The 21,241-nt window shown below is 43.0% G+C and overlaps 1 protein-coding gene and 1 pseudogene across 1 annotated transcript in view; one reads left to right on the top strand and one right to left on the bottom strand.

Moving 5' to 3' along the window:
- The first annotated feature begins 868 nt into the window (after positions 1 to 868).
- Positions 869 to 1,017, top strand: LOC140544566 (U1 spliceosomal RNA; annotated as a pseudogene).
- Positions 1,018 to 4,019: 3,002 nt separating this feature from the next.
- polr3a (polymerase (RNA) III (DNA directed) polypeptide A) overlaps positions 4,020 to 21,241 on the bottom strand; it is a 50,239-nt gene continuing 33,017 nt past the window's right edge. The window contains exons 23-31 of the mRNA XM_072667610.1: positions 20,124 to 20,206; positions 17,698 to 17,868; positions 14,732 to 14,825; positions 13,869 to 13,961; positions 13,135 to 13,299; positions 11,009 to 11,173; positions 10,106 to 10,237; positions 9,055 to 9,187; positions 4,020 to 6,780 (exon numbers count right to left, since the gene is read on the bottom strand). Coding sequence (XP_072523711.1) covers positions 6,632 to 6,780; positions 9,055 to 9,187; positions 10,106 to 10,237; positions 11,009 to 11,173; positions 13,135 to 13,299; positions 13,869 to 13,961; positions 14,732 to 14,825; positions 17,698 to 17,868; positions 20,124 to 20,206 — 1,185 coding nt within the window. The 3' untranslated portion in view covers positions 4,020 to 6,631. The remainder of the gene's footprint in view (positions 6,781 to 9,054; positions 9,188 to 10,105; positions 10,238 to 11,008; positions 11,174 to 13,134; positions 13,300 to 13,868; positions 13,962 to 14,731; positions 14,826 to 17,697; positions 17,869 to 20,123; positions 20,207 to 21,241) is intronic.

The following is a 21,241-nucleotide window of genomic DNA, read 5'->3' as shown; positions in this document are numbered from 1 at the left end:
GATGCTTGCTCTCCCAACATGCCAAGTCTCATCTTTGTGCTGGGCTGCTTTTGAGGAAGCCAGCCGTGTGCATCTGCTTACAATCGCAGGAATTATACATTACAAGCCAAGACATCAAACACTTTGCGTCCGTTTGAACCTGGACACATCAAGTAAATCCTTTAGGAAGTCTGTGATGGGAATACGCATAACAGACATACCGCCCTGGACGTGAAGAGGATCCTGTGCCGCATTAACAGAGGCAGCAGCGCTCTGCATGATTTTGATCCACATTTCATTCTAGTGATCCTCTCTGCCACAGCAGGTCCATATGTGCTCCTTCCAGAGCGAACAGCGGCAGGAGGACGCCACCCTTCACAGCCAGGGTTTCACACAAGTTCAGGGACAGCAAGACGTCTCTTTCTCCTCACTCAAGACCCTGCCCTTTTATACAGGCTCTACCAGTGGTCTTCTCGGGCTCTGCATGGGCTATCTACTTGCAGCCAGTGTGAACCAGCGTGGGCTAGAGGGGTATAGAGACCCCCAGCATTGAGCTGTGGAGCAGTGGAAGAACTGTGTCTACTAGATTTTTTATGGTGGTGGAGCTCCATCCAGTACTTTTGGGATGAGCTGGGGAGTTGGGGATGATGAGTTGGGGTGGTAATCAATCATGCAACATCCTGACCTCACTAACGCTCTTGTCGCTGAATGCCATCAAATTCTCACAGCAATTCTCTACTCCAAAATCAAGTAGAAAGCCTTCTCCAACAAAAGCAGGATCAGCTCTTTTTGAATCCCCTTGATTTCAAAAGAAACAATGAATGAGCAGGTGTCCCAATACTTTTGTCCATAGAATCATAGAGTTATGTAATAACTAAGCGCCAGTGTGATACTTACCTGGCAGAGGAGATACCGTGATCAAGAAGGTGGTTCACCCAGGGTGTAGCTCAGCCATTGCACTCCGGCTGTGCTGACCCCTGCGTTCAGGATCGCCCCTGTTTTTTTGTGGGCAGTGTTGCTCGGCGGTTAGAGCTCTGGGGCTGTTGATCACAGGGTTGTGGGTTTGATTCCCGGGCTTGGCAAGCTGGCACTGTTGGGCCCTTGAGCAAGGCCTGCCACTCTGGGTGAAATGCTGAGGACAAATACTTGCACTCTTACCTTTGAGATCATGTGGTGTGATAGGCCCATCTCTCGTAGTCGGCTTTGGGTGATCTTTGCCAGAAAGAGAGAGAGAGAGAGAATACCAATACGATTGGATGGCACAAAGCGACAGAAACGAGGGAAACTCGTCCCTTATTTGTCCCTCACTTCTGATAAGCTGCACCTGCTCCTCGTTTAAGGCCTCATTAGTTCTGCTGTATCTACTCCTTCATTAGTCTTCCCTTGGCCTTCTGTGATGCTGGTGCTTCCCTGTGTGTGTGTGTGTGTGTGTGTGTGTGTGTGAGTGAGAGAGAGCTCTGTTTGATATTAATGTCCCTACATTTGCTCCATTTGTTTACGTCTGCTGAATGTACAAAGCCGTGTACCAGGGAGACGGATGCTTTCAGCTCCCCTCCAACACACACTGCCTCAGGCTTTATCAATAGTGCTGGCAGCTTCACTGTGTAGATTATAAATACAGCTCGACCCGCCATCCTTTAAGATCCACAGAAGACGAGCGTCCAGGCTTTTTTCTGTCCTGCACCGAAGTGGTGGAACGAGCTTCCCCTGGGTGTCCGAACACTCACTGTCTTCAAACCCAGACTGAAGACCCTCCTCTTCTGAGAGGACTCAGTGAGCAGAGTGTATTTCCTGAGTAAACAGTGAAGCTCTGCTGTAAGTGGCTCTGGGGAAGAGCGTCTGCTGAAGGCCGTAAATGTAGATGGAAATATTTATAGGCCTGAGATCTCACACACAACAGCACTGAAGCACCACCACTGATCTGATAAAGCTGGACATACAGCTAAAGCTGTACAACAGTGTACTATACAGTGTACTAGTATGGCCAGAGAAGTAGTGTCGTCTACTGTCCAGAGAAGACGACTTTCTACACGGTTTTATTGGATACTGGAAGACCAGAATTCTACCTCGTCCCACAAACATTGGATGGAGAACCATCCATCACTCCAGAGAACACAGTTCTTCCACTGCTCCACAGCTCAATGCTGCTGGTGGGCTTTATACCCCTCTATAGCCACGCCTGGCATTAGGCAGCATGGTGCCAATAATGGGTTCTAAAGGCAGTACAGTACAAGGACTAGACAAGTTGTGTGTGTGCATTTGCACATCTCTGTCAGCAATGTGTGCAGCTTAAAACAGCTCAATGGATTCATTGGAAGAGTTTGAACCACTTTTGACCCCCTTATTTTTTTTCAATCTTGACCCGAGGCCTGATTGTAGGCTATTCAATAGTAAATGCCACCCTCTCAGCACCTGAAGGGGGGCATCATTCATTTATCACTCTACCATCAGGCTTGTGAAGACGCCCTGCTGTTTCTAACATCGTTAACAGCCATACTTGCTTCGAACCTCCTCAATTATATAATAACGCCGCTGCTTTTCAGAGACGGTTCCTCCAGACTCGGCCGATTTTTCCCTTCAGCTGCTGCTGCTGCCAGAGAGAGCCATGCAGCTCATTAAACTCCAGCTCTGCAGAGGAGATGGGCGACCGTGTCTGGCATATCTCACCAAGATTAGAAGAGATTAAAATATATATATTTAACACTGTGTGTGTGTGTGTGTGTGTGTGTGTGTGTGTGTGTGTGTGTGTCAGTTGTGCCAATTCTAAAAAGCCTATATTCAAAACCCTATGGGAGAAAATGTCATCAGATGTGTGACATTTTTAATGTTGAATTTAATGTAAAAAATGAAATTTACACCACCTTTCCCACCTGCCCCAGATGTGACTGATCGGCTAGGACGCGTTTGGTGTCCTTAGTTTGTTTTTACACTCGAGCTACAAGGATAATGTAGCTAGCTAACACATACTGAAGCCTATGTGCAGGCCATTAGCACAGTGCTAACTATGCTAACCATGACAGCTTGGTTTAAAAAATTGGTTATATGGTTATAAGAGGCTATAACCACCACATATAGCTATGAGCTAACATTAGCTTGTCTGTTGCGTGACTTTTTTTGTAAATTATATATATATACATACATATATATTTATTTATTTATTTATTTACAAATGTCCATGACTCCTCTCAAAAAGAAACAAACAAACAAATAAATAAAAACTGGCTCTGACTGAAAGCAGCCCAAGCTTCTGAGGCATTCTGGGAAATGAAGTGCCTGTAGTTCTGCTCAACAATGAAGAACAAACTAGACTTAACCGGTTTGATTTTAGTGAGGCACAGCCACAGTATACTGGGGCATGTGGGTCTAATGACGCCCTTGACCCGACAAACCTGCTACACCCTCACCCCCAAAAAGATAAAGCCTTGAGTTCCTCCATACTCGAGAAAAATCACAAAAAAGTTCTTTGCCACAGGACATGACGCAACATTGACCTACAGGTCAATTCGCACAGGATTACGGCTCGTTTTACAGGAGGTAAAAGTCACTGGAACTAAAATGATAATACTTAGTTCTTTGACCTCACCAACATCCTCTCCTCACTAATGCCCTTGCGGCTAAGTGCAATCAAATTCTCACAGCAACGCTCTACTCCAAAATCTAGTAGAAACCCTTCTTCTCTGGACAGTAGAGACAGTTCCTCCAACAAAAGCAGGATCAGCGCTTTTCAATAGCCTTGATTTCAGAAGAAACAATGACTGCGCAGGTGTCCCAATACTTTTGACCATTAAAATAGGTCTGACAAGCGTTGCCCCAGCCATCCGTAAGGTCCCTGTCCTCTCTGGGTGGATAGGATGAAGGGGACCCTGCTGGCTTTCACGCTCCCAGTGCTGGACGCATGAGAACAGCAGCAGGGCTGAAAGTGACGGAGCAGTCCCGCAGCTCCGCCCTAATGGAAGAATTGCTGATCAGAACAGGCTTCAGGCACTGAGGCACAGAGACGCACTGATCAATAAATTCGAATAATGTTTATTAACGTTCAGCACATATATACATCAACATACACTTCCAGCACAGGCTCGAGTCACAGCAAATCACTCCACTTTACACTCTGACACAAAGCAGCCAGAAGGGTTCTTTGGAGAACCTTTGGAGAACCTTTGAGTGAAAAATTTTCTTTTGAGTGAACAGTTTCTTAAATGAGCGTCGAGTGAGAAGAACATTTTTAAAAATTCCACGATACATGAAAAAGAAAACAAATCTGTACAGGACCGTTCTTGAAGGAACCAAAATTGGTTCTTCCGCAGTATCATTCTAAGATTAGAATCTGTGAATGCAACGTGTGAGGAACCTTTTTAAAAAAACTTTAAGGTCCATTTAACCCAAAAACCTTTAACTGGTATTGATTTTTTTTGGTGAAGAACCTTCACTTACTGTAAAGGTTCTCCTAAAAAATCCTTTATAGTATGTTGAGGTTCTTTAAAACCATCCCTGACATTTTCACACCTTATCCACAGTTCCTGAGGGAACCAAATATGAATAACTATTTCTCTAAATGTCATTAGTGTGAAGAACCACCATAAAGGTTTCATTGGCACAGAATCTCGACAGTGCGTTGAGGTTCTTTAAAAAAAGAAAAAGAAAAAACAAAAAACAAAAAAAAAAAAACACAACTTTCACTCTTGCACTTTATCCACAGTTCTTGAAGGAACCAAAGATGGTTCTTCTGCAGCATCAGTCCAAGAACTAGTCACGAAAGTGTCATTGGTGTTCAGAACCACCAAATAAAAGGTTCCAATGGTATGGAACCTTAGCAGTATGTGGAACCCCATGGAATCCATTTATCTGTACAGGACCATTATTGAGGAAACCAAAAAACGTTCCATTCAAAGAAATCTTCGAACGATACTGCGGAAGGACATGTGAGGAACCTTTAAAGAACTTTAAGGTCCATTTAACTAAAACTCTTAAACTGGTAAGGAACCTTTACAGTATGTGGAGGTTCTTCTTTGAAAAATTATAATTATAAAATTTCCTGAGTGCGGGACCATTCCTTTTTCTTTAGTGTAAAAATCACATCAGTGTTTCGTTGGTACAGAACCTTTATAGTATGTTGAGGTTCTTTAAAAATGTCCTTGACTCTCACACCTTATCCACAGTTCTTGAAGGAACCATATATGACATTTACAGAAATAGTTCTTGGACTGATACTGTAGAAGAACCATTAGTGTGAAGAACCACCAAATAAAGGTTTAACTGGAATGGAACCCTTTCATCTGTACAGGGTCGTTCTTGATGGAACCCGAAAATGGTTCTTCCGCAGTATTGGCCAAAGATTTTTTTTAATACAACGTGTGAGGAACCTTTTTACAGAACTTTAAGATTTCAAACCCTTTAGCTGGTACAGAACCATTACAGTATGTGGAGGTTCTTCAAAAAAAAACTAAAAAAAACTAAAACAAACAAAACACCACCATTCACACCCCACCCCACTGGGCAGTTCTTGAGTGAACCGAACTTGGTTCTTCTGCAGGATCACACCAAGAACTATTCCTGGCAATGATATTAGTGTAAAGAACCACCACATAAAGGTTTAACTGGCATGGAACCGTTTAATTTGCACAGGGCCGGTCTTGAGGGAAAACGAAAATGGTTCTGCCGCAGTGTAGATTTAAGATTTAAGGATGAAAACCCTTTTGTATGGAACCTTTAAAACTGGTATGGACACTTAACAGTATGTGGAGGTTCTTCTCAAACAAAAATAAATAAATAAATAAACCAAAAAACCCAACACACACCATCACAAATTCACACCTCAAACGTTCTTCTGAAGGCATCAGTCCAATAACTATTTCTCCTTTAGTGTGAAGAACCACCAAATACAGGTTTAATTGATCTAGAACCTGATATAGAACATTAGCAGTATGTGAAGGTTACTGCTAATGTTCCTTACACTCTAATCTAATCAACAGTTCTTGAAGGAACCACAGATGATCCTTCTACAGCATCAGTCCAATAACTATTTCTCTAAGCATCATTAGTGTAAAGAACCACCAAACACAGGTTTAACAGATCTAGACCCTTAGCAGTATGTGAAGGTTCTTCAAACATGTTCTTCCCAACTCCTTAACAGAAAAGCTGGTCAGTAATGATCTGAACTGGTTCTTCCGTGGCGTCGCTCCAGAGAACCCTTCAGGCGTCTTTGTTTTTTAGAGTGTATTTTAAGGCAAATGGGAACAAAACAGTTCAATAAATGTTATTAAATTATATGAAACCACCTCGGGTTTGAGTTCAATCAGCTCCACCAGGCAGGCGTGAATTAAGCAGGCCCGGTTCACTGAACCCGTTACAGTGGGCGGGGAATTCTTCTAGCTGAGAGCCGCCGCTCAGGGAAAAAGAAAAAGAAAGTGGAGACAACAAACATTCTCATAGGAAGTTCTGAAAGACAAAAATCAACAAACCCAGATTAACCCAAAACTCTACAGCCCGTACGCTTAGTCCCTGCGCTCTCCGGAAACCTAGAACAGTGGGATTCTGAAAAACGGACCATGAACCGCACCAGTGCTCACACTGTTCCACACTTGACTGGTTCAAAACGCTCCAAAAACCAGCTGAGGGGGCGAGGAGCTCCATGGTATGTGTGTGTGTGTACACGCTACAAGGCCAGCGGGATGTGGAAGTCCGGGCTGTCGAACAGCAGGGGTCTCCGAGGGGGAACGGGGTCTTTATCCGCTCTGTGTAAGAGCTTAAACAGCCCAGTGCCAATGTTCATAGGAATGCCCATTATAATACACTCCGACACACCTAGATAGATAGATAGATAGATAGATAGATAGACAGACAGACAGAGAGAAATGTATTATTAGATATATTATTATTATTAATAAATATATTATATATAATAAATTATTATACTATAATAATAATGATAATAATAATACTAATAACAGTCCTATCAGCATCTGCAGACACAAATGGAAAAATTGACACTGGCCCACAATTCTCAAAGGAAGGAAGACTCCCCCCCTCGACCACCTGCCAATCACCAGTCCGATCACCAGGCTCCCTTCACCACCCGTGTCAGACCAGCTGCACACCCTCCTACAACTGTACCCGTGTTCTTCAAATGCAGCCCTGGAGGGCCAGGGTCCAGCACGGTTTGGGGATTTCCCCACTTGGACACACCTGTCTGCTAATTACCAGGTGTAGTCAGTGTGTGTTTGAGCAGGGGAACCACCAAACTGTGTTGGGCTCTGGCCCTTTAGGCCTGAATTTGAAGAACCCTGTACTACACCATGTGGAAGACTGTGGTTCGATTATCGGTCTGGCTGACTGGGCTGCGCTACACCAATAAGAGGACCACGTAAGTCGTTAGGATAAGAGCATAAGCCAAATGCTTATTAATTTAGTCTAAGCATATCAGTCCAGTTCTATCAGCACTGCAATGGCTTCCAGTTAAATTCCATATTGTTATAAAATCTTTCTATTGACCTACTAAGCCCTACATGGCCTCGCTCCCAAAAATTAGAAAGCCTCAGCGGGGACACAGTTTCAATCTTTAAATCTAGGCTGAAACTCATCGGTTTAGTTTAGCTTTTGGTGATTACTTTTTCCCCCTTAGATAAAGGTTGTAGGTCCAGGGGTTCACGGACGCAGGGAATTGTAGTACACTGAGAAGCTGGAGCTGTCAATCACTCAGGTTTGTCGACGGTGGAGCAGATGGACGCTAGCGTTTCAGGGTGCTCCCATGTCTGTGTTACCTTCTGGCCCAAACTGCTGGAAGACTCCCCTCTACCAGCTGCCACCCACCAGTCCAACCACCAGGCTCCCTCCACCACCCGTGTCAGACCAGCTGCACACCCTCCTACCACTGCTACCTGCCTAATGACCATGTTCAAACCTAAATGGACTCTTAACTCTTATCTGCCACTATTAATATCACCACTATTACCCATCATTACTCTGACCATCACTGCCATGACTATAAGTTTTATTACACCATGATTTTTGATTATATTATGATCATGAATATGCTGCAGATCTGAGCAGTTTAACAGTTTAGATGATATGGTGACTTTATCAATTTATAAATAGTTCTGATCAGAGGAGGATGGGTCGGATCCCCCTTGTAAGTCTTGGTTCGTCCCAAGGTTTCTTCCTCCAGCTCTAAGGGAGTTTCCTTGCCACTGTGGTCTTTAGCTCCTCACTGGGGGTCTTAGTTTTTTTTAATTTTCTTATATTGTTGATTTCTTGTCTTTTAATGTACTGAAACATGAAGGAGCGCACTGTTCAGTAAAGTCACGCTCTGAAAACAGGTGGGAAAAAAAAACAAAAAAAAAAAAACAACAAAGCCCACCGTAGTTGTGAGTTTTAGCGACATGCTAAGTTCAAGTGAAAGGGAAAGCTAGTAAACCTGGATGAGCCAGTCTACTAACTGAGCCTGAGCCTCTCCTAAGACCCGTTCCCTCGACTCTGTGCTCTCAGATCTGAGGCTTCATCCTCTGAACAGGTGGATCTGAGCCTCAGGTGGCTGGACGCTCCTGGCTACACATCGCTGGGGGTTCTTTGGTACTGTGGACGGGTCGCTGTGGAGTCCAGCTGCTTTTAACTTGAGCAGATAGTCGCTGGTTTCAGTCCCGGTTTGGCCGTTTCCCTAATAAACGCTGCAGCAGAGCTGCTGAATGATCGGCCGCTGGGAACGTGGAGTCAGTACAGACCTATTAGCATGGTGCTAACTGCAGGTCAATCATTACACACTCTCCTTCAGTAATCAGTAATCTCTGATGGACTGGATAATGTGGTTCCTTACACTATGACTCACTGTTATCTAGAACATTGTAAACTACAGAGGCAAGCCTGGCTTTGTCCGACTGACATTTGGTGCGGGAGGGAATTCGATACACAGACGAGCCGTCGCTTTCGTGACCTTTCCATTCAAGATCGCCCTCAGACGAATCAATCACGGGTTTCTCTAATCTGACAACTGACCTTAACGCTCATAAAGATCATGTCTGACCGCAAGAATCATCATCTGATAACCCCTTAAAACTCTCCGCTGGACGCTTATTAAAAACCCACCACACACGGAGTCCTTCTGTCCGAAATACGCAGCGTCGAACAGATGATCAGCCGTCTTCTCAAACGACGCCAACATCAAGACGCTCTCCTTCATCTTAGCCAGGCCGAAGCGAGTGATGCCCAGGATCTCCCCCTAGTGGCCAGAAAAAGAAAAAACATTAATAATAGCTAAAAATAATCACATATTTAATATTTCATACATACAAAATACAGTGTCCAAAAGTTTGTGGACAACTCTTCTAATAAATGCATTCAGCTACTTTAAGTTGCACAGAAAAAAAAAAAAAAGCACCCTATTGGCACCATGCTGCCTAATGCCAGGCGCGGGGCTAGAGGAGTATAAAACCCCCCAGCCTTGAGCTGGGTTCTCCATCCAATATCCTGAGCTCACTAAAATTCTTGTCGCTGAATGCAATCAAATCCTCACAGCAATGCTTCATCAAAATCTAGTAGAAAGTCTTTACCCCTGGACAGTAGAGACAGTTACTCCAACATAAGCAAGATCAGCTCTTTTTAATACCCTTGATTTCAGAAGAAACTATGAATGAGCAGGCGTCCCAATACTTTTGTCCAAATAGAGTATGTCATACAACGGCATACATTTGTTTCTCTTCATGCTCTTCAGTATCCACAGCAAAATTTTTATGACTGAGGTGGTAGATTACAACATGCGTGACACGACGTGCTGCTGTTGTCAGCCAGGTCGGCTGGGGGTCTCATTACACCCGTTAAAAAGGTGGAATCGAAACAGTTACAAAAACAATATTCCTACAACCAATCTCTACAACCAATCTGAGGAAGATAAAGATCATTAAAAGCAAACTCTAATCTAAAAACTAACAATTTATTTTAAACTATAAACTATTAAAGCTATAGAGGTGCTTCATCTGCCAAACATGGTGGAGGTAGTGCTCGGTCTTAGAGCACAGCACAGACAACTGGTCTAGAACACGAATTACAGGCCAAAAACCTGTAGATGCAGAACTGAGGCCTTAACAAAGCTCATCTATGAATTATGCACCAGTAGTGCTGCCCCCTAATGGTCACTCACTTTGTAGGACATTAGGTCAGCCAGCAGCATGACGTGTCTGCGATCGATGCTCATGCCATGATTGACCATGGTGTACTGGATCTCATTGATGATGGTGGTCCGAGCAGCCTCGATGCCTAAAGTCTTCTCCACCTTAAAAACAAACAAATAAATAAATAAATACATACAGGGTCAGGGGATAACTGCATAGAGTGGCCAGTCAGAGGGAGCCAAGCCATTCTGTTTGCATGAGAGACAAGCAAGACAACTATATTCACCATTAGTGATGGACACTGATGGAATCTAGCTTCCGCCTTTAACCCATTCGTGCGGGGACACGGACACAAACGGGGACGAGGACACAAACGATGAGCTCAACTGTACAGTGTGGGATACAATGGGGTTTCCCAAAAAACAAAACCCTCCATCCTTCTGCACACTACATAAAGTACACTATATGGACAAAAGTATTGGGACACCTGCTCATTGATTTATCTGAAATCAAGGGTATTAAGGAGTTCATCTTGCTTTAGATTATTTCTTTGGGTCTGTTTGTAACTTGATAAATTAACATCCTCGGCATTAAAATAGTACAAAAGAAAAATGACTGTAAATAATATAAATAAATAAATTTAATTAATTAATTAATTAATTAATTATACATGCAGCTAAGCATGATGAAACGCTGCATCAGCAGGACAGAATCCAGCTGGCAGAAAATATTCGTTTCTTCTGCTTCTGTTGGAGTAACTGTCTGTACTGTCCAGAGAATTAGACTTTCTACTAGATTTCAGAGAAGCATTGCTGTGAGGATTTGATGGCTGTAGTGGCAACAGGGCTGAATCCGACACCTTAATCACAGAGGTGATGCAGAGTGGTGTCCCAATACTTTTGTCCATATAGTGCAGATGCAGGAACTCTCACCTCATATGTGTTGTTGGATGTGGTCCGGTTGCCGTTGACGCCGTGTGTTGCCATGACAGCGCGCAGGTTGTCCCCCTCCACCAGCAGTTTGAACTTCTGCCTGCCGCTCTGATCATCAATGTGGATCACAGCACGGGCGACCTCAGGAATACCCTGAACGACCACCTACACACACACACACACACACACACACACACACACACACACACACACACACACTAACTTAATTTTAAAGCAATAAAAGGTTTCTAATAATAAACCCCCCATTAAAACTGAAAATCCCATCACGCCTACACTCAACACACATAATTAATCTCTGATGCAATCAACCATTAAACAGTTGACCCCACGCATGCTTAAAAGTATGGGTCACTTAACCAGCGTGCTGTAAAAGCTACTGTTCAATAATCATAAATCTCTTGTCGTATTAATAACTGCAATTACAGTATTCAGCAGTGACCTCCACAGTGCATTTCTTAAGTAAATGCAGTGGTTCATATTATAACCATGACCACTCCAAGCTCCACTGACTAACAGGGGGAAAACGGCGTCTCCGTCATTCCCACTCCGGGCCGGAGCGCTGCTGCTGCTACTGCACTATGGAGGTTTGGTGGTGGAGCTGCAGGAGGAGAACCTCTCTCCAGAACTGCTGCTGTGTAACGCTGCAGAACCCATAGAGTCATATTAGTGTAAAATCCTGTAGTGTTACTCTACCACCTCCGCCCACATGCTGCTCCACCTTCAGATCAAGCTTCTGCAGCTCTCAGCTTGTCCAGAAATGCATGTGTACAGCTGTCCATGAGCTCAAAGTGTAGGATTTGCATTTACAGAAGTGGAGTTGAAGTGAATTGTGCTCCCAGCCTATAGGGGGAGTCCAGGAGCATTTTTTACATAATGCTGCTTTAAATGTCTTCATGTCCATTTAAAGGGTTCTTCACATGGAAAGCCCTGGAAAACCTTGTGTGGACAGTTGATTAAACCTTATGTACCTGAGTATACAGCAGCATTCTAGCAAAACGGCTATTATCTTTAGAGTGCTAATTTTTTTATATTTGTCATTTGAAATGTATGTAACTTTTAATTCTAACAGTATTATATTTCTGTAAAACACTTTGTGAACTATATATTTTATACATACAATAAATTATTTCTATTTATAATTTCATTCAAAAAAGGTAAATGGTAATTTCATATTCATTACATTTAAATTAAATATTTCAAGCCATTGCTTTTTTTTTACTAATGCTGATCACTGCTTAATTAGTAAATCAAAATTAAATATTCAAATAATTTGAGATTATTATAATTATGTATTATTAAACAGTACAACAAAAATGAAGGCTTGAAATGCATCACGTTGCATGTACTAAATATAAAATACGAATAGAAATGTAATAAAATTATGATGAATAAAACCATTTTATAGTAGTATATCACAGTCACACCAAAGAAACATGTTTTGCCATTTTTGCAGTGGCTCATGATAAATGGACCAGTAGAAATGCCCCAAAATGACCTGAACTTCCACTGAAAGATCAGAAGGGTTTTCCCTCCTCCTGTAAAGCTGCTGTTTTGGGATACAAGGTTTCTGCATGACGGCAACATTACAAATAAAACTCTGCCACTATTAATATTACCAATATTACCCAACATTACTCTGACCAGCACAGTCAGGACTATATTAAGTTATTCTACACCATGATTTTAGATTTTATTACGATTATGAATATGTTGCACACCTGAGCAGGAGTACAGTTTAGATGGTTTGGTAATGTTTATCAATAATATTCATTTATAAATAGTTCTGATCAGAGGAGGACGGATCGCGAGGGAGTTTCTCTATGTGCCACTGTGGTCTTTGGCTGCTCACTGGGGGTCTTAGACTTTGTTTTTTTCTGTTGTTGTTTTTTTTCTGTCTTTTACTAATTACTGATTGTGTGAAGCTGCTTTGTGATAACACCAGTTATAAAAAGCTATACAAATAAATTTGACTGTCATTATTATTATTATTAATAATAATATTATCCTCGTCATATTGTTACTTTTGTTTTTCTTTTACACCCTTGCACCACTTATCTGCAAAGCTTTGTGTAGGTGTGTGTGTGTGTGGGGGGGTGTATGTTAACCTTGGGCAGTTCCTGTTTCAGCCACTGAAGGACGTAGTACATGGAGCTTTTGCTGTTCTCTCTGGGAGAAACACAAACCACAGCTTCACCATGAACCGCAATATCCCCCGGCTTCACCCTCAGCTTCGACATGCAGATAGAGTACCTCACAGTCTCTGCATTCACCTGAGAGAGGGAGACACACAGAACCATTAAATCATCACACACACACACACACACACACACACACACACAAACACACACACACACACACACACACACACACACACACGGAGGAGGACTGAGAGTTGATGAGTAAGTGATGGTTAGAGTAACTGGCAGTGTTCACTGTAAGAAACACAATCAGAGAAAAGATCAATAGAATAAATCTCAGACTCTAATCACAGAGTACAGATAGCACACAGACCAGACCCTGAGAGTACAGAGTAGGAGAGACTGTGGAGGAGCTAGGGATATATATATATATATACACATACATACACACACACACACACACACACACACACACACATACATACATACATACACACACACACAAATAAAAATACATATATATTATTTATTTATATACACATTTATTATTGTTATTTATATATTTATATATATATATATATATATATATATATATTTATATATTTATATATATATATATTTATATATATATATATATATATATATATATATATATATATATATATATATATATATATAAAAACAGAGTGTGTATTCTGTACCTCAAGTCGGAGAAGGCGGATCCTCTCGAGTGAAAGCTTCACCAGTATAAAGCAGTCATCAGGCAGAAACACTTCATCTATATACTCTGAAATCTGACACACGCACACACGCCAAATAATCACTATACCAACTGTACACACCAGCACACACACACACACTAACGCAATAAAGAAATGAATACAATAACTGACAGTAATGAACACAGTAGGCAAACACACGACTGTGATGATGTCTCACGCCGTTTCGTCAGCAGTCCCATCACACCGGCCCCCGCCTTTATGAAGCGTTGGGAGGGAAGCTTAGTAAGCCCGCGGCTCCTGTAGATGCTAAATGCTCTTGTTATTGAAGTGGTATATTGGTCTTCCTGCTACCCTAGAATATCCAGCGAATTCGTGACTAAGAGAATAAACTACACTTACTATATGTATGATTTATTTATTATTTAATAATTACATTATTCAAGTAATAAAAATTATTACTCCCAAATGTTTCAACTGGCCTGTCTGATATGATCGCTAACTTCATCCCCCTCACTCAAATTTACTGCTGTATTAACTGATTTGTTGTGGAACTACTTTTTGGCGGAAGGATCTGACCGTATTAAACCATGTTCGGTATACAAGCCGTGAAACCCGTCGGCAGACCGTCAGCACTGCAGCCTCCCCAAAAGCAAACGCTTGGTACAAAAGATGTGGAATACTGAATAAACTACAGCTGGAGAACCGCTCTGCACGCAGAGCACCTGTGGCCTCCTGTCACTGAAGAGCCGGAGAGAGACTGGGCAGGATAATGAAGGGGAATGTGATCAGCTTCAGGATGGTTTCAACCAGGTTGTGGTGTGTGTGTGTGTGTGTGTGTGTACCTCTCCCAGCAGTGTCTTCTCAATCCTGCCCTTCACCAGCCGAGCAAAATCTGCATCGTCCTCCGTATCAAGGTGAGCAGTAATAATAGGGGTGCTGAGAGCAAGGGAGTGAGCGAGCGAGAGAGAGAGAGAGAGAGGGGGAAAGAAAAGATACATGTATAATAAAGAACATTATTTTTATGGTCAAATCATTTTAACTCTTATTATTACTATTATTATTATTATTATTATTATTATATATAAAGTGCCACTTTAAAATGAATTGAGATATAGAGATATATATATATATGTTAATGATTCCACTACATTCCCATAAGCTCTGTCCAAAGACAAACAGCAGTAAAATACCTTAGAAGCCTTCATTTTGTTTATTAAATTGTGATCATAAAAATATAAAATAATATCTTTTATAATCAAAATATTCTGCATTATCATACATTTGTACAACTGCAGCAAGGGGCAGGGGTGGCTCAGCGGTTAGACCTCTGGGCTGTTGATGACAGGGTTGTGGGTTTGATACCCGGGCTCGGCACAGTAGACAGATACTCACACCTTTACCTTTTTTTTTTTACCCTTTTAACTGTTCAATCCGACCTCACAATCTGATTGGTTGAGAAGCGTCAGCTTTTCACCCTGAAACTGTATCACTCCGCTGACCCGTTCCCTACAACTGAGAAGCAAGTCTGTTCACTCAGCGGTCAGCTTCGCAACGCCAGCACCATGTGGTCATTTCCAATCACACAAGATCAGATTTTAAGAAATAAGAATCAGATTTTAAAATATAAATATTAAATAAATAATCATTTATCTGATAACATCTGATCAAATCTTCATGAACAGTTTCGGCTCAAAAAATAAGATTTTCCAGCCTGTTCTGGCAACTGCGTTTGTGCGGACCTCCACCTTGAGGGGGGTTTTCCCCACTAGAACGCCAATCCTCCTGCACTTGTGGCGTAACCAGCAAGCCGATTGGGTCTTTTTGCTGAAGGGCGGGACTATATTCTTAAACAGGCGCCACATTACGGCATGTTACATAAGTCCCACTCGTATTTCTGTGGCCGCTCTACTCATTCAGAACATCTGCATATATGGACAGTTCAGCCAGATACTCTACAGCTCCATCAGCACCACAAAAGGAGAGTCTTACAGCACCAGCAGTTATCTTGGACTGTGTAGTGAGCTCAATAGATGCCTTTAGGAATTGTTACTGTTGAATAGTATTAACTGATTTGTTGTGGAACTACTTTTTGGCGGAAGAATCTGACCGTATTAAACCATGTTCAGTGTACAAGCTGTGAAACCCGCAGGAGTTTCGCCCATGGAGCTTAACCCCTGATATAATGGGATCGACCAGGTGGTTAGAGGTGGTTGGGAAAAGGGAGATCTGGGCTGCGTCCAGAAACTTTTGCTAATCCTCCTCTTCTAATGCTCCTCGCCTACCCCCCGGAAGGTGGAGAAACCAAGGAGAGCAATAATTGGGGAAATGGGACAGCTGATCCCTTTTGGATATGATGTTGACTACTGATGAACTGAGCCAATCACAACACTCTTTCAGCACCCCCCCCCCATTTACCACTGCCCAGCCAATCACAGCTGTAGTATAGAGCAGCACATATACAACAATTCTGTCCATTTAATTGCGTTAATTGTGAATTAAACTCATTTAAGCTCACTGATACAGTAAACAGAGATACAGTAAATGGTATAATCTAAATAAAATAATATAAAATAATATAATTTAATAATATAAAATAATAACTTGTTAGAAATCAGGCCATTAATAATGCTTTATTAGCTATATAAGCCAGGTGTAAATAAGCAGGGCAGTGTGTGAGTTTATCTAAAATAATACATTTATATAATTGCTTTACTGATCATTGTATTAGATAAGTAATATTCGATAAGTAATATGTATATATTATATACATTTATGGCGGCATTCGTGGTCTTCTCCATTTTCCTGTGGACTCTGGGTGTGCAACTGCCACTCGAAAATCTTTAGAAGACTTCCTGGGTAGGACACGCTCACATCTCCTCCGCTGGAAGTCGCTTCAAGGGTGAATTTTAAGCGGCTTCCTCCAGTATTTGGACAGGCAGCAAGACGGCATCACACAATCCGGGTTTCCTGATCACGGAGGAGAGTAGGAGGAGGATCGGTAGGAAAAAGAAGTAATTTTTGGGGTTTCTGGACGCAGCCCTGGACTTCTTTCCTTGCCTTATTGCCACCCTGAACTACTGATGATGGAGGGTTGATTATGATAGAACGATTCAGGTGTGGGTGGGTGGAACTCTTGAGGTCAAAAGACCTCATTTAGCATTTAAAGGGTGTTTATTTATTTATTGATAATTTTTTTGTTAAATCATCTCTTCTCCCGTTCGTCAATAATCTGACATATACAACAACCTTTCTTGGACAACTTCCTCTAGGTCACTGTGTGACTGACTGACCGACCTCTGAAGCTGTGCTGCAGATAAAATCCAGAGCTAATAAGGCACAGCCATTCAATAGCTACATGCAAAAAGCAGGGCGATTTACCCTGGGGAGCTTCTTGCCATGTTACACTCTAGTGCATGTGTTTTCTCCATGTCTGTCTGTTGCACGACCTGGAGCAGCAAAGTTAAACAGCAGCTAACCCCTCAATCCTGCCCTCCTGGCTGCCCTCCAGAGCTGTGGCTCAAGGTTTAGCCACTCAATGAGAGCCGAGACGTGATCTGTCTGCAGATGTGCGTCCCACAGCGACGGTTAAAGCACAAGTGCTAATGTGGGTGAGAGTAAATTACAGAGAATGGAGGTTAATCAGCACGACGCCAGCAGCCCTTAACCTCAACGCTGAGGGGTTCATGAGCTGATGGGACGGTAGCGAGCACAAGAAATTCTGGATTCTAGCCGTGTGGTTCTGAGATTCTCACCCTGTGATAACGCTCCCGGGGCGCCCCTGTCTCACAGCAGCTGCTCGGACTCTTACCTGATGTTTTTGGATGCGTTGATGATCTCCTTAATGCGAGGGACTCCCAGGGTGATGTTCATTGAAGCGACACCAGCAAAGTGGAACGTCTTCAGGGTCATCTGGGTGCCTGGTTCTCCAATACTCTGAGCACACAGAGCACCCACAGCTGAACCCGGTTCCATCTGGGCCCTGTTTAATACAACACCACCACCACGTCAAAACATCAACAGTGACGAGGTCAAAAGCATTTCCACCACCAACACTTCAGTATGTACACCTACACCAATGCCCAGAACATCACTTCCAAAAAGACACCACCACCATTTACTCCATATACTCCCACGCCAACAGCTATACCACCACCATTTACACCTACACCAACTCTACCACCACCAATTATACCTAGAGCTATACCACCACCATCATTTACACCTACACCATCTCTACCACCACCATTTCTACCTACAGCTATACCACCACCATCATTTACACCTACACCAACTCTACCACCACCAATTATACCTAGAGCTATACCACCACCATCATTTACACCTACACCATCTCTACCGCCACCAATTATACCTACAGCTATACCACCACCATTTACACCTACACCAACTCTACCACCACCAATTATACCTAGAGCTGTACCACCACCATTTACATTTACACCAACACCATCTCTACCACCACCATTTACACCTACACCAACAGCTATACCACCACCATTTACACCTACACCAACAGCTATACCACCACCATTTACACCTACACCATCTCTACCACCACCATTTCTACCTATAGCTATACCACCACCATTTACACCTACACCATCTCTACCACCACCATTTCTACCTACAGCTATACCACAACCATCATTTACACCTACACCATCTCTACCACCACCATTTCTACCTACAGCTATACCACAACCATCATTTCTACCTACAGCTATACCACCACCATTTACACCTACACCATCTCTACCACCACCATTTCTACCTAGAGCTATACCACCACCACCATTAACACCTACACCACAGCTATTCCACCACCATTTACACCTACACCAACAGCTATACCACCACCATTTACACCTACACCAACAGCTATTCCACCACCATTTACACCTACACCAACAGCTATTCCACCACCATTTACATCTACATCTCTACCACCACCATTTGCAACTACACTATCTCTACCACCACCATCATATACTCCCACACCAACAGCTATACCACCACCATTTACACCTACACCATCTCTACCTCCACCACTTATACCCACACCAACAGCTATACCCCCACCATCTCTACCAACACCATTTCCACCTACACTACCATATACTCTCACGCCAACAGCTACGGCACCACCATTTCCACCTACACCATCTCTACCACCAGCACCACCATTTACACATACACCACTACCATTTACACCTAGACCAACACCTACACCACTACCATTCACACCTAGACCACAACCATTCACACCTAGACCACAACCATTCACACCTAGACCACAACCATTCACACCTAGACCACAACCATTTGCACCTAGACCAACCCCTAGACCACAACCATTGACACCTACACCACTACCATTGACACCTACACCACTACCATTGACACCTACACCACTACCATTTAGACCTAGACCAACCCCTACACCACCACCATTCACACCTAGACAACACCTACACCACTTCCATTTACACCTACACCACTACCATTTACACCTACACCACTACCATTCACACCTAGACAACACCTACACCACTACCATTCACACCTAGACAACACCTAGACCACTACCATTTACAATACCAACACCATAATTTACAGACTCCACCACCACCACAATTACATTAACACCAGTGCTTATACCACCACCTTTTGAACAAACACATACCATTCACATTCACCTACACCTCCCAACATGTGCATCAACACCACGGTCATTTACACCACCCTTTACACCTAGTTTTAATTCACCACTCCGTCTTCCTCTGAGGATTTGAGACGTTTTCAAGAGTTCTGTTTAAAATGCTGATCGTTTTGGTCACACCTGAGACAGACGTGGTTTTGAGTATTAGCACTAAGGATTCATCTCCTCCAGAGCCCCTGAGCTGCAACACCTCCGCCCAGATCCCACGCTGTACACCTCAACAGTGTGTCGTTATAAACCTCCTTTAGTTACATAACCTCACATTTCACATTACAGAGCGGGGGGGATTACCAACCCACCATGGAGACAAAGCAAGTCGTTTGAAGTGTGTGTGTGTCTGTGTGTGTGTGTGTGTGTGTGTGTATGGAAATTCAGTGTCAACTCAGCAACAGTCTCATAATAAGAAACACACACTCTGAAGAGAGCATTTCCGCAGGGTGGACGTGGCAGCAGATTTTATAGGACGGGGCACAATTGGAAAACCAACACCATACCTCATGTATTTGTCCCTGCAGGTTTCCAGAAACTTCTCTAGCTGGGTCGGCGTGATCCTGTCCAGCTGGTACAGAACTTTAGGCTGAAACAACAGAGAATTAAAAAAAAAGGTTGATATAAAAAAGGCCATTAATCAGTGTGGGTGGGTATGAGTGGTATAGATATGAAGGTATGGATGAAAATAGGGAGAAAAGGTGTGATGTGTGGGGGAGCGGACATTGGATTGGGCGGTACTGGTACTGCTCAGACAGGGTATGGATATGTACGACAAGACAAAACGCCCATATTCACCATTAGTGTGGACACTGATGGAACTTGGCACCTCCGCCTTTAACCCATCAGTACCTGGTAGCTTGCCGAGCCCCGGGTATTAGACACCTACGTCAACCACCACCATTTACACCTACACCCACGACCAATATTTACACAAATACCAAACCCTATACTACCACTACTTACATGTACACCAACACCCACAACCACCAAACCCTATACTACCACATACATTTACTTACATGTACACCAACACCTACACCCACCACCATTTACACCTACACCCACGACCACCAAACCCTATACTACCACATACATTTACTTACATGTACACCAACATCTACGCCCACCGCCACCCCCCATTTACACCTACGCCCACAACCACCATTTACACAAATACCAAACCCTATACTACCACCATTTACATGTACAACAACACCTACACCCACCACCCCCCATTTACACCTACGCCCACAACCACCATTTACACAAACACCAAACCCTATGCTACCACCACTTACATGTACACCAACACCTACACCCACCACCCCCCCCTTTACACCTACGCCCACAACCACCATTTACACAAATACCAAACCCTATACTACCACCATTTACATGTACAACACCACCTACACCCACCCCCCCATTTACACCTACGCCCACAACCACCATTTACACAAACACCAAACCTTATACTACCACCATTTACATGTACAACACCACCTACACCCACCCCCCCATTTACACCTACGCCCACAACCACCATTTACACAAACACCAAACCTTATACTACCACCATTTACATGTACAACACCACCTACACCCACCCCCCCATTTACAC

This window comes from Salminus brasiliensis, chromosome 22 (genome assembly GCF_030463535.1).
Source record: "Salminus brasiliensis chromosome 22, fSalBra1.hap2, whole genome shotgun sequence".
Classification (NCBI taxonomy): Eukaryota; Metazoa; Chordata; class Actinopteri; order Characiformes; family Bryconidae; genus Salminus; species Salminus brasiliensis.
This window is presented reverse-complemented; position numbering and strand designations above follow the sequence as displayed.